At 39.6% G+C, this 14,092-nt stretch overlaps 2 protein-coding genes across 5 annotated transcripts in view; both read right to left on the bottom strand.

Annotated features, from left to right (window-relative positions):
• Positions 1–287: 287 nt before the first annotated feature.
• LOC130427527 (uncharacterized) lies at positions 288–1,785 on the bottom strand. The gene is made up of 4 exons (XM_056755054.1): positions 1,681–1,785; positions 1,280–1,411; positions 654–1,041; positions 288–400 (listed from the first exon to the last, which is right to left on the bottom strand). Exons 1-4 carry the CDS (start codon positions 1,783–1,785, stop codon positions 288–290), a joined length of 738 nt encoding a protein of 245 aa, XP_056611032.1.
• A 1,274-nt stretch (positions 1,786–3,059) lies between these two features.
• Positions 3,060–14,092, bottom strand: part of LOC130427393 (disintegrin and metalloproteinase domain-containing protein 23) — a 36,577-nt gene continuing 25,544 nt past the window's right edge. Inside the window, exons 16-26 of one of the 4 annotated variants that reach the window (XR_008907302.1) lie at positions 12,871–12,942; positions 12,715–12,801; positions 12,298–12,378; positions 12,163–12,213; positions 11,842–11,905; positions 11,636–11,741; positions 10,619–10,738; positions 10,225–10,393; positions 9,918–10,029; positions 5,247–5,396; positions 3,060–5,144 (exon numbers count right to left, since the gene is read on the bottom strand). Coding sequence is in view for 3 of the 4 variants with exons in the window: in XM_056754842.1 (XP_056610820.1) it covers positions 4,816–4,861; positions 8,896–8,986; positions 9,918–10,029; positions 10,225–10,393; positions 10,619–10,738; positions 11,636–11,741; positions 11,842–11,905; positions 12,163–12,213; positions 12,298–12,378; positions 12,715–12,801; positions 12,871–12,942 (999 nt within the window). In the remaining variant the exon portion in view is untranslated. Of the gene's footprint in view, positions 5,397–8,895; positions 8,987–9,917; positions 10,030–10,224; positions 10,394–10,618; positions 10,739–11,635; positions 11,742–11,841; positions 11,906–12,162; positions 12,214–12,297; positions 12,379–12,714; positions 12,802–12,870; positions 12,943–14,092 lie in introns of all 4 variants that reach the window. The other 3 variants (XM_056754842.1, XM_056754844.1, XM_056754845.1) reach the window with 3 other exon arrangements.

The raw sequence follows: 14,092 nt of genomic DNA, 5'->3' as shown, positions 1-14,092 counted from the left end.
TTACCGTTAGACCCATACTTCATAGTAAACACATCCGTTAAAAATCTCTGCAATTAACTAATGTAAATTTTACTAGTTGGGATGTAATAAGTGTTAAAGACACAAACACCATAAAAGTGAAAAATTGGCGGGTGCGTAAGTACATAAAACGGACTATCAAAAAGGTTTAGCCTACGTTCTGGTTCATAATTTTCGCAAGAAATGAGTAAAGCAAATAATGAATCAAATGATCAGAACATGCTGTCATACTTCATTTTATTACACACAGAAAGATCTTTGCACGATGGTTAAAGGCTGCTGGTTTTGGAGAGGCTGCCCTCCTGCGTTTTGCGCGCTTCCACCTGTATGCGCAACCAGCCACGACTAAACTCTTGACCCCGGGTCTCCTGCACGAACGACTCTAAAACAACACAAACATGATTTATCCCATTTATCGTTTTCATTTCATGTAAACAGTCAACATGGGGCCTATAGTTTTACTCTGCCTTATTTTCATGATTTTATTTCATTTTAAGTGTAGGCTACTTTTAAGGTAAAATGTTTTTAGGATATTGTATCATAAGCTGTTTTATGAATGCAAAGCAATGAAGTTAAATTAAGATTTTTTTTTAAATAAAAGTAATTTCACATGACAGCGCGTGTCATTTACTCACCATCTTTCGTGTGGCGCGTTGCTGTGATGCGCTGTTGTGGATATATTGTACGGCGCCGACCCAGCCCATGGTTCCTGGACAGAACGCACTCCACATAGATGTCCCAGAACACCTGCGCCAGGTCCCAGAACAGCGCGCTGTGTTTACGGTTATCAGACGACTTGAGAACGATCATCAGATCCCAGAAGGCGGGCACGGTGTCGGTGATCCGCGGTGAGCGCATCTCCAGCAGAAGAGCCGATGAAGAGTCCCAGCACTGCGCGTCCACGCGGCTCAGGGTCAACGGGTCCACGCGCCCGCTGCCCTGCTCACCCCATAACGGCAGCGCGCATATGCACATCATCAGAACTGCCTTCATCAGACGCGCGCTCAGCCAAACAGACTCCATCTGCAAAAGTTTTCAGCGGACGTTTCTACTTCTAAAAGTTGAACTGTTCTGAACTCAAGTAATGAATGTAAATTATTTGGCTAATAATTTTTAAACAAATGCATTCTCTTGGACTCATTTGACCATTGTTCTGTTAACAAATGATGAATGTAACATATATTTTCAATACAATTAGCCACTTATTATTTAAACCGATGATGATAGTTAAATAATAAAATACAAAGCTGAACGATCTTACCTCGACGACGACGCAATTTTCTGTTCCTTCATGAGAACTGAATTTAGGAACTTTGAAGTGAAACGTCAGTGTAATTGAAGGGGTTGGTCCAATTACAATATCTCTTAAGCTCCAGACCTCACACAGAGCGCGCTGGATGATGTCATAGCCAGACCCACATTGAGACGTGCGTCATTTATTTACCATTGCTTTCGTTTATATCACTGTAAAGTTGCAAATGTTCATGCGTTTCCTAAAAAAAACTTTTTAAGATTGAATCCTCAGAAGACATTTTTAAAATATCTTCTTTAAAATCCTGCATTCTGGAACTTCAGAGGTCCTCAGATAAACATTGAAATAAGCGGTTGTTTTTTCAATACGCATTGTCTAAGTTAATGACAATAATAGGCGGAAAGAATGACTTGTGTGATAAACTCAAGCAGGTTGTTCCGGATGCACTGTAGCACGTGCGCACTGTTGCGTCCGTCTCGAGCTTTTAGTGAAATGCCACATGAATGACTGCGCATGTCTAATTACAGACAGTCTTCCATAATGGCACATTCACAGGAATATTATGACGAGAGTCAGTTTTGCGTGTCACTTAGCAATATTAAAGCACACATTATAAGGTTACAGCTATTATGGGCAGGAACTTTACCGATTACTACGTTGTATTGTAATAACTGTATTGCGTCCGGTTAAGAAATGTGAAACACACTTTACCTCTCGGCCTGTAGGGCTGGTGCTTGTAGATTTACAGTAAATCACACAGCACTGACTTCATAGATTTGATCGGTTTTAATTTACATTTATTCATTTGGAAGACACTTTTATCCAAAGCGACTTACAAGTAGGGTGCAGTGGGCAGCTTTCCCTGCAGAGCAAACAGGGGTAAGGTGTCTTGCTCGAGAGCACTTCAGTCATTTCCTGGTGGCACTTAGAATTGAACGAGCGACCTTCTGGCTACGAGTCAAACTCTCTAACCACTAGACCACAACTGACCCATCCCAAATTGAACCTATGTCTGACCGTGGCAATGTTGGCGTCATGCTGTTTAATTAATCTTTATAAACACTGACTTCATGATAAGGTTCATGTCTCAGTCCTGGATGAGAAATGTTTGAGTTCATGTTGACATCTTCAATAATATTGACTTTGGATGCAGACAAATGTAACCTTATAGTTCGTGACATTGTTGACCTCTCTTGTGTAACTCCAATGACAGAGACAATTCTGACTCTTTCTCATCTGAGACACACCAGTCATTTTACTGATTTCTAAATGATGATCAGACATAAGAGATCTTACACGTAAAATTTATTTCTTATGGGATGATGTACGTAAAACATATTGCTCATATATTGCCATTTTGTTCAATTGGCAATTTTCAGTATTTTGTCTGTATGTTTTATTAAAATGTATATTATTTTAGTCCTCAAAACTAGTTTCAGACCCTATAATCAAGTAGAATTTCTTTAAAATCATGCAACATTTAAATGTCCTGTCCCTAAACCTTTGTCTGGCAATTGTGAACGAAGTTACTGTATATACAGGCCTAAAGGTTGAATTAGTACAATGTCTTTTTAAATGTTGTCAGGTAAGGGCAGGTTGTCACATGTTAATGTTCAGAAGCTTTTTGTAGCCAAAAACAGGATTAACAGGAAACATAACCTCCAGTCTCTCCTTTATCTCATGATTTTATTTGAGCGGTTCTTTATGAAGCCATTCCCAACGTGTGCTCGTAACATCCATCCTCAAACATCTGTGAGTAAATGAAGACAGAAAAGCACACTCAGAGGTGTAAAATACTGCTGATTTTATTACTTCTGTGGTTTTTCTGTAGGCATGGTGTATTTGTATGGGTAACAGCAGATCAGTAATGATGCTAATGACAAACCAAAAATACAAGTGTTTCAAATCACTCTAAAACCTCACACGTGGACTCTCGTCTGAGTTTGTGTGTGTGTTCTACTTCTGCGAAAGGAGTGATTTTTCAACCAAAGGAAATACATTCGTTCTTTTTTAGGATAAAAGCAACAAACGAGTTCCTGATGAGACGTGGCATAACGGTCGATCACGGCTAACCCACAGAACTGGGACAACTGATTTCATAGTCATATTCTAGTGTTTCATCCTTGTACGACAAATTATTTTGCATAGTAAATAAAAGGTTTGTAGCAGACATGCACAAATAGCACAGCAGGCTCTCTGTAATATATATTCATATGGGTTTGGACAATCACACTTCATTCTTACAGAGCAATAAGAAGCCCACAATAGAGTGAATTCATGCAGCAACGCAATGCTTTCCGCCAGGGTCATCGGCCTATAAAGGGGATCCATATGAAAAGCTCAGAATAATACAAATGGGTCTGCAGTGACAATTTAACATGTAGAACAGTATACAGTATATGTAAAGGACTGAGTTATTGCCGGTGTTTTCGAGGTGATCAGTCACCATCACTGTTTCACCCCTACAGGTGGATCAACATCACTGTAAAGTGCTGCGTGTCACATCCAAACGGACGGTTTTCTCACTAGATCTTTGGCTTAAAGTCGCCTCCTTATTTAAAGCGCGAGGTGACATACAGCATCTACAGATGCTCGCTTTTACACACCCTATTGTACAATACAGACTGACTCCAATCATTCCATTCTCATCTACATTTGAATTCACTGTCGTGAATGTTCCTCAAAACTGAAGAAAAGAGATGAAGAGGTATGAGCGTAAAATGACATCATAGCATCTTTAAGAAATTGATTTCATATATCATGATTTCACCAGAAAGAGATACCTTGACCTTGAGCATTTAAGGGCAAGTTCAGCCAAAACTATTAAAAATCTTTTACCATTTATTCATCCTCATGTCATGTCAACCCTTTATGACTTTCTTTGTTTCAAACCGAACAACGCTGAACTCCATTGACTTCCATTTTATGAACTCAAAACATTTCTAAAATATCTTCTCCTGTGGTCTTCAGAAGAAAGTGTTTTGAACAACATGGGAATGAATAAATGCAGAATTTGCATTTTTGGATGAACTGTCTCTTTAAGACATCATTAAGGACGGACCGTTCAAGCATGGACTGCAGGAGCATCAGTACCGGGGTGAGAGGTGGCCCTTTATGTCAAGAGGACATCAGGTTAAGACAACTTTCTTTAATTCTGTTTTTGTCACTTTGTCAAATAAACAATCATGTTTGGAATCATGTTTTAGTAGTAGCAACAGGGGTCATTTCCTCGTAGGTTGGATATTGGGATCAGCTTAGCCATGCAAAACCTTCGATCACGGAGCCAAGCTATTTTGTGACGTCATGCTTCTGTAAGATACAAGATAGAAAGACGATCTGATTGGCTCTTCAGTGGGATGTGATTAAAAAGCCGCCAGAGTAGGCGGGGATTATAAAAGGAGGAGTGGCTACGTAACTAAGGTATAGTTGAATTCTTGACTATAACGTCTAATACTTTCATGTATAACTGATGCCTGAAAATAGCAGCAAAAACAGAAGGCCGGCTGATTTCAGAAGCTCTGGAGATCAGCGCTTCCTCTCGTCGTCTAGATGCCACCAGCACTCGGATTGTATCCTCGCCGTTTCACGTTTCTTGAGATGAGGCAGGGAGGAAGGAAAATGTTATTGGCAAACACAACATTAATGTTTTTTTTTTTAGAATGAAATGCACCGTTACTACAACTCCGCTTCAGTTCCACAGGGTCCGTTTGAAAAGCATTTGACTTTATATGATCTGTAGTGCATTCACATGGCAAATATTCTAGAGATTGTAGAACTGAAGCAGGTCTTCACTACAGTGAACAACACTGTGCCATGCTTTTCATCAGCAGATGAGGACATGTAGAGAGCTACAGACCGGCAGGCCGGAGATGAACTAAAGAAGAAGAAAAAGATGTATGTGATCTACTGATGGAACATCTGAAGGGCTTCACACTGACAGTAATTTGAAACAAAAGGCTTAAAAATCATTATCGACCTGCAGAATGTGAACTTCAAGATCCTTCTTTAAAACCACCCCGTCACAAAAATGTGGTTACCGATCAGATCACACAGCTGAGTGAGTGGATCAGATATCAGTGGTGTGATGGAGCGGATGCTCATTCGCCTGTCTGTGAGTCTGCACATACTAAATCAAGCAAGCAAATGTCACAATCAAAGATGAGTTCTAAGGGATGAGTTTTAAGAAGGACTTCTTAATGCCTGTGTAACTACACTGCAAGTGTTATTATTCAGATTGAGCAGTTATAGACCACTTCACATGACGTCAACAACGCTGGTTCAGAAGAACTTCCTGTTTCAGTTTTCACAAACTACAATAAGCGAACATCTATAACCGTATAAAATGTGAAACTTATATATTTAAGATTCAATAATGCATGTAAGATTTGGGGTGGTTTCACATTTAGTTCGATTGCCTGGTCCCAACCCTAGTTCAATTGCTCCCCCTGCTGGACTGCGCTCATATTATTTTATTTGGGTCTGAACCGCGTGTCGTTTGCATCATCAAACATGAAGCTGTTCACCCAGTCGCTTGTAACAGCGACGTAGGAGAAGGTTACAATATGCATAACATTGCTCACTTCACATTAGTGCATATATCTGGTTGTGAATCGTTATTTCTGTTTCCAATACTTCAGTACATAACACCACTTTCGTATTTCGTATAACGGCACTTCTCTCTGCTCGGAGTGCGTCAGTCACGCTCATCAGAAAAGTGAGTGAAACACAAGCACACATTTTGACCAAATAATACGTCAGTAATAGTGGTTTACTTCCGCGATTTCATACGATTGCGTTCATATCAGCAGCAAAGCATTCTTTAGTTTGCATGAAGTGCACCCCAGACCTCCCTTTTTAATGGACTGGGGTACAGTTCACAGGTGCGCACCCGGGTTCAGAACACATTGTTCACATTATCCAAACAAACCGAACTGCGCACCAAAAGTGCTAATGTGAAACCGCCCTTAAAATAAAACAGGAAGTACCTCTGGACCAGTGTTTACATTTTGCGGTTTATAAAAATGCTGATTTATTAAAGCTGTAATATCCAACTGTATTGCCATCTCTATTTGAAAATTACAGATTACATTACATACTTTTTCCGTAAAGTCAAATGAGGTCAAACTGTAATTTCCTGCAAAAGTGGTTTAACATTATACATTTGTGTAAACAGATCGTAAAAGAGCTTATGCTTATGTCTGATGGGAATACATGGCCAGATCCATAGTTATTATAGTTTTGATTTTAGTTTTATTCACGTTTTAAAGTAGCTTTTATTTTGAGAGTTTTCGTGTTAATTCTGGTTAAAGTTTTAGCAATTTTGGTGTATGCTTTTGTCAGTTGATCACTTATTAGTTATATAAGTTCATATAATTTAAATATTAGTTACTTTATACAATTCAAATTAGTTCATATTTAATTTAATTTCAAAGAACAGAAATGTTTTAAAAGTTGAGTTAACTAAAATAACCTCGGCCGGATCCCACAGCAATTCAAGAAAAATATTTTACAAAGTGGCTAATCGGCATGCTAATGAAGCCCCACCCCTAATCCCAACGAAAGCAGATCATACTAAAACCTACAAATAAGACAAATTCATGCAAATCAGCCACCTCATAAAAGAGTTGTGAATTTTCATGAGATTGTGTTAGAATGCAGTGTCTTTCCAAGCACATTTTGTGACGTAACCAATGTTGTGTTACTAGAAAAGAATATGCGCTTACTACAAATAATCAGTGACACGATACAACTACTAGCAGGAGACGGTGGAGCTCCTGATAAAGTCACACAGCCGTCGAACAGCGTATACTAGTGGCAAACACTCCAAGCGAGTCATAGAGCTGTCATTGTGAAGGCTCCTTTACATGACATCAGTAGATGAGTCTCTCCATCAATTGTTAAAGCTGAAATGATGGATATCCCAGACTCCCTTATGCAGATGGGACAGATGTGTGAGAGAGTCTGACGGGTGAAAGCTGTCTGTACCAGGTCGACGTGCCAGCCAGCACCTCCACAAGGAGACCGATCCTGAGGAGCACATGTCATGTGACAAAGGCCTCTTGACTTTACACAGGACTGAAAGAGAGTGTAAGTGTTATGATGATGTCTCAAAACATTCCTCCATTAGCTACACCCACACGCTTCATCACTTAAAGGGACAGTACACCCCAAACTAAACACACTGCTCCTTTACTCGCTCTTGTGTTGCTTTCAACATGTATGACTTCTGTGTCATGCGTTTTACTGTTTGTTTGAGCATAACAATTCTACCGAACTACAGATTTCACACTTCGATCAAGTTCACATATAAGTTAGGGGTGTCATAATATACCGATTATGTCAATTACTGTGATATTAAAAACCAAGATTATTGATCACGTGTTAGTTGTAAACATATCCTAAACTATTCAGCATCCATTGAAAAAGTTGCTTTAAGAGTTTCAGGGCTTATAACCTCTCTCTCTCTCTCTCTCCATACACTTGTAAGTATTATGGATTGATGTTACACTGCTACAAAGAGCGATTCCTCCATTTTGGATTTTTTGTAACGAGAGGTCAAGCTGTGACGTTCTGATCTTCTATTGGTCTCACTCACTCATGTGACGCGAATTCACAGATCAGAGTTCACCAAACTTGAACTTTGCTACGCAGCGAAATGCGATATATTTCCGCACGGGTTTGCATTTCCGGTCTGTCGCATTTGCATGCCTATGAAGGGAAGTCAATGGTTGGAAAATTCAAGTGTGACCGCGGCTTTACAGTAGAAGCTTGTGCATTAAATCTGGAGTAAGCGATTTCTGAGAAGCGCAGCTGAAAATTAAAATCAACAGTCCAACAAACAGTTTTGTACAGACTGGATGTCTGTTCTGTGTGTTGACAGAAATTGTGTAAGCAACACTCTCAATGCCAGTCAGCAATAGTGAACGCTTATGATGAGGGAGGAGAGAAACAGAGCAAGTATTTGTTGTATTGGGGGCGGAGCACTGTAGGCAGTGGTGTGTTTCTCTTAGTAGCGGTGTCTTTGTTTGGGTGTTGATTTGACTAGTATTTCTCAGAAATTACTTACTGCACCTTTAAGGACATTTCTCCTCAATCCCCTCTATTCGAAAATAGCCTGTATAAAATATGGAAGTGGTGTTCATGACGTCACCCGTAGGTTTGTGAAGAGTAAAAATGAAGCCTAAAGTAGGCGCTACTAAACTGCTGTGGAAAAACAAACTGAGCCGAAGTCAAGTGAGCTGTACAGAGCTGAGTCGAACTAAACCTGACGGTACCATGCACTGGAAAATGCCATAAGGGTTGATTCTCAGATCCGTAGATTAAGTCTTCCTCAGCCGGTGGTGTGATGTCAGACTGGAAAGCTTGCAGCTGGTCAGTGACAACTGAAGTTGTGTAAATTCAGCATGCAGGTCAGGACTTCAGCTTTGCCCTTCAAGCTGCTTTGAGTTTCTGCTGCAGTTCCACTTGAGGCCAGGTCTCTCTCTCTCTCTCTCTCTCTCTCTCTCTCTCTACGTTAGGTTTGTTTGCTGGAAAAGCGTCTGCAGCAGAAATTCAAATGTTGGCGTGTGTAAGCTGCAGGTGTGTGCTGTTGTCTAGCGGAAACAGACATGCAGACGTGTGCTTACTTAAACCCCCAGCCCGTCCCACCCAGGACTATAGCGGCCACCAGGATGGCCCCTGCGATGGACCCTATGATCAGATTGGTGGCGCTGGGACCTGTTTGAGCAAGTGTTGAGAAAAAAAAACATCAGATTCATCTGCTAGCACGCAAAACATCTCAACTGGAGATCTTTTTGATCTTTTTGAAACATATCCTGAGCTCTTTAAGATCTGAGATTCATTTGGTGTCCGAGTTACTTGATTATACCGGATGCATATTACACATTTTCCACAGAGATGTGTCCGTGATAAAATCAGTGATGTATTATTAATGATAGTAGATTCCACATAAACCTTCATTTAGCATGGAACAGTGGTTCATCCCTTTACACGTCGGTCAGGCAATCTTTCGACTAAATGGATGGTTTATAGACAACATAAGATGTAAGGCGGGCCAGAGACCACAGACGCTGAAAAGTCTGGCGAAGTGAGGCTAATGTTGTGTTAATTCAAAGAAAGGCAAGATAAGAAAAGCATTGAAGAAGCCTGTACAGAAATGAATGAAACAACCAATTACAAGCCGTTGAATATCATAACAGTGATGTATCTATTCTTTGTGTTTCGTTTGAATTAGTATTTTTGTAATGTTATGTGCGATTCAAAAGTATCTGAATTTTATGTTTCATAAAAGTTTGAGGATTTTCATTTTAGAGTAAATAAAGAAACAAAGCATGCATCATATGAATCATAATAGAGATGTACTGGAGGTCTGTTAGGATGAGATTCACGGTTTCTGAGTGTCAGTCAAATCTCATTGGTGTCAACATACATTAACTTCATTGACACTTTCCTTCACAAGTTTGGTACTTGCTTGTTTCATTCTACCATCATGACTGAGAACACATGAGATTTATGATGCACTGGATGGACAAGAGCTGAAAATGACGGCTGTTTCATCAGATCATTCACCTGATTTCAATTAAATCTTGAGGTTACAATATCAGTGTTTTAGGGACTTTTGAGTGTGTGTATGAGTGAGATGACACACCCTTCGGCCCCTCGTCCTCGTTGGATTCTGGTTCTTTTGGAGGGTCGGGTATGCTGCAGTCGGTCCCCGCCCATGTTGTGTCACATGTACATGAGGCCTCGTTATTGCACACCTGTTTAAAATCACCAAGACAATGCATGAAGAAACACGGTGTCACAATGTCACTAAGGCGTCGTATAGTTGAACTGAACCTTTTTTTCCCTCTGGATACCACAGATATCAGAGACTACCATGAAAGGGTACCGTACACCCCTAAATATTCAGACTCAGTGTTGTTCAGCGGTTTGGGTTTGACAGCAGCGCTCACCCCGTAACTGGAACAGACGTGTCCATTGGGTCCAGTGGGACAGGAGCTCAGGTTCAGAGACGGAATGGAAAGACACTTTCTGTCCAGACACATCATGGACGGACCGCAAGGAGTCCCATCCTCTACATAACCCAGATCAGTCTGATCATCTAGCAACACGTGACCGCCGCTGGGTGTTTAGAGGATGGAGGGAGTCATGTGACAGTAAGATTTATCAAAGGAATGTAAAGAGATTACTGTAGAGTTTCTGCATCACACAAACATTACCACTAATAATCATTTCCAGTTAAATTTCCTTTATGCCCATAACCTATAGATGTGGAGGTTTTCAATTGAATTGAATAATTTTTAAGGAAGAATTGACATTAATCGTCATTAATGAAGTGATTTTCACCTGCAGTCGATCAGTCTGCCCTGATGGTTAAAGTTTGTGGGTGTGACCTCTCCTTTCAGGATCCCAATGCGAGGGAATGGGCCGGTGTTAGTGCACAACAGACACCCACAAAACACGTCACTGTAAACAGAGAAACAGCGCTGACTGATCATTACTGTGTTCTCAGCTTGGATAAAGAATACATTTAACATAGAGACATTATTTTTGTATTTTATCACATTTTATGTTGGAAATCTCATTACCGTAACACATCCAGCTATGTGTGCGTGCATGGTTGTAATTGCAAAATAAAAAAATATTTTGATAAAAACAACAACTGTATGTTCTACTAGATGTTCTCAAACGACAAAAAACAGAATATTCACGAACAATAAAATTGAAGAAACGTATGGTGTCATTCTCCATCTAAAGGTCTTTACACACCCACAGATTGCTATTAAGCTTGATTTTGTTTAATTTGACACATCTGCAAGTATTTTTCAAAGTTAAATACCAGGTTAACAGATTTCATATATATCTCTAGTTAACAGTTTAATATTCTCCTGTTGTGCTGTGTACATTATATTGATTTGCCATTACGCATAATAATGCATAATTTTGTATGATTAACAAAACTTTCTGAGACTTCATAGCCTTTTTAGCAAAACATGCTACGGCTTTGACGTTTTTAGACTCTTGCGGACATTTTTAAGGTCTTGTTTAAAAAAAGATATGTATGATTTAAAACAAATCAGACCTTGTTTTCAATGCAAAAAAAGAACATTTCTTTATGCGCCTATATTTAAATTTTATAAATTTTATAGATATAAATTTTTAGATTTATATCTTGGTAATCCAGATTTCGTGAGAATCATGCTTTTCTTGAGACAGGAAGTACCTAGAAATCACCCAAAACACCGCAACAACTGCATGGCAAGGCAATAAAAAGCGCTTAGCAACCAGAGGGCACCATCCTGGCAACCACACAACATTGTGGATGTGCACAGGCAACAGGCATATATTCATGAAAGAACTCACTGCTTACTGCACTGGATCCATTTCTCTCCATCCTGACCACAGTTGCCCTTCTCTGAGCCTTCTGTGTTCAGCTTTTCATAACAGAACTTCTCAGCGCTCTCAGCCTCTGCGTGAAGAGAGGGAAATAAACGTCAACATCCACTCCCCATGCACTTTACAGGAGACTTCTGATTGGCCGGTGATGTTGACAGGAAGTGATGACTCACTTGTACCCCACACATATTTACACTGACTGTCTCTCATCTTGCATTCTCCAGCGTAACAGCGGCCCTGAAATCACAACACAATCCCTCTGAATCTCAACATCAATTCAGTTTAGTTGACTGCTGTATTACTGTAAAATTGCGTTGACTGCCCTGCTTTCTGGACGCAGACATTTCAAAAAACCTTTCATGGTCAGTCATTGATCACTAACAGCAGAGCCTGTAATAGTCACTGACTTAATCCATTTATGAAAGATGAATTGCAGACGTGTATTGCCGTTTGGTCAAGGGTAGTGATGTTGTTGTTTGTGTAGTTGTGTCTACCTCGTTGAGGGAGCAGAAGTAACCGTCCTGTTTGTGTAGATTAGGAGGACACTGCAGACACACACACACCCACGGAGACATGGATGATAAAGTCACGTTAAAGTGTTATGTGTGTTTTTTCAACATGTCACTGACCTGTCCGGAGTCTCCAGAACATGTCTCTGATATGTCACAGTCATTCACTGCATAGCGACAGGTGTAACCCCGCGGATAGAACTGACACACAGACAGAAAACAGAGACAAAAACAAGAGTTTCATTCAGTTGTGTGGCTGATTTCATATAAAATGAGTGTGTGTGTGTGCGTGTGTTTGTGCATGTGTGTGCTTGCATGTGTGTGTGTGTGTGTGTGTGTTTGTGCATGTGTGTGCTTGCATGCGTGTGTGTGTGTGTGTGTGTGTGTGTGTGTGTTTGTGTGTTTGTGCATGCATGCATGTGTATCAGTTTATATGTGCATGGTGTGCATGTGTTTGTGTGTATGTGTGTAAGTGTGTGTGTGTGTGTGTGTGTGTGTGTGTGTGTCTGTGCGCATCTGTGTGTGCGCGAGTCTCACCAGACATGTGTTATTACAGCACGGTCCATCACTACAGTGTGCTCCGTTCGATAGAGAACACTTCTTACAGCACTCTCTTACACAATCCTGTGACACACACAAGAGCTCAGCAGACTGCACTGAAATAACACTGAACACCTTCATTTATATACTCACATCACTCGGTCCACAGTCACACTCTTCTCCCACCTCCACATATCCGTTTCCACACTCCGTTGATTCAAAGAGCTGCAGGACACACAGACAGAGAGAGAGAGATTACCAGCCAGCTGTGAGCCAATGGCAGAGCTCTCTGATGTCATGTGACCACTGCTGAGGTTTTTCTAAAGGCATTTTTGACAGAACTCATACAGCAGAAGAGCACAGATACACAGATTCGTGGATTTGCCTGTTTAGGCTTCAATGATGTATTCATATTTTAATAAACACAAATTATTATATATATATATATATATATATATATCCTGTGTATATTAATAGAAATTTAATTTTTTCAACTACTGTCACTAATGTACATCATAAAACATTACAGCTTTAAATATAACAGTCTCATAAAATGAAACTCTTAAAACTATTCATACAGTACATTTAAGTATATTGCCAAAATACAATTTTGCATTCTATATTTGTTTTTCTCACACAGTTTATCACCTTCTGTGTGTATATATCCCCCTTTTCAGTCCTACTTTGTCCGTTATTGTCATTGTTTGTTGCGTTTGATTTCTGCTTCAATTATTGTAATTTCTTAACCATAAACTTTACATTGCAATTGTGAACGTCGCTACAGAAAAACTTGAATTATCTACTCCGACTTATTTCAAAGTCCTAAAAAAAACATGTGCATTTGTGTAAAAGAGCAAAATCTCCAGGACTGGTCAAATTTAAATGATTAATATATTATAAAAGAGTGTCATAAGGTAAATGAATAATATGTAGTTATAATATTACTCAAAATATTGGTGTTGGGAAATAAAGACCACAAAGTGAAGCAGGTATGTGATCAGCCAAGGAGAAAAAAAGAAGGAAGACCGTATGCAAAATGTATGTTACTAATTAAATGTTCCATGATTAAAAACAGGAAACCGTCTGCCATTTTTCACTTAGCAACACAAAAACAAACTGTAATAACTTCCAAATTCCTTCTGCCAATTTTTGAAATATCAGTACAAATGTTTATTAGTTTAATTGTCACCTAAACAATATTTGATAAAATAGGTTGATGGTTTTTGCAAATATTTTATGCTAATGTCAAATAAGATGGCATTTACAAATGGCCCTTGAGTAGTTTATACTAGGCCTACTTTAAATTTGATTATAATCAGCAATAATTCCACAATAACTGAAAACAAAAAGTAAAGAATATTGTGGCCTCAAGAGA

The sequence above is a fragment of the Triplophysa dalaica genome, chromosome 8 (assembly GCF_015846415.1).
Source record: "Triplophysa dalaica isolate WHDGS20190420 chromosome 8, ASM1584641v1, whole genome shotgun sequence".
Taxonomy (NCBI): domain Eukaryota; kingdom Metazoa; phylum Chordata; class Actinopteri; order Cypriniformes; family Nemacheilidae; genus Triplophysa; species Triplophysa dalaica.
The sequence above is the reverse complement of the archived record's forward strand: the minus strand, read 5'-3'. Positions and strand labels throughout refer to the sequence as shown.

Coding starts and splice junctions, on each gene's coding strand:
- LOC130427527 (XM_056755054.1), bottom strand. CDS start 1,785: ATGCGCAGTCATTCATGTGGCATTTCACTAAAAGCTCGAGACGGACGC. Junction 1,412..1,680: donor TGCTTGAGTTTATCACACAA/GTCATTCTTTCC, acceptor GACATCATCCAG/CGCGCTCTGTGTGAGGTCTG. Junction 1,042..1,279: donor AAAATTGCGTCGTCGTCGAG/GTAAGATCGTTC, acceptor AAACTTTTGCAG/ATGGAGTCTGTTTGGCTGAG.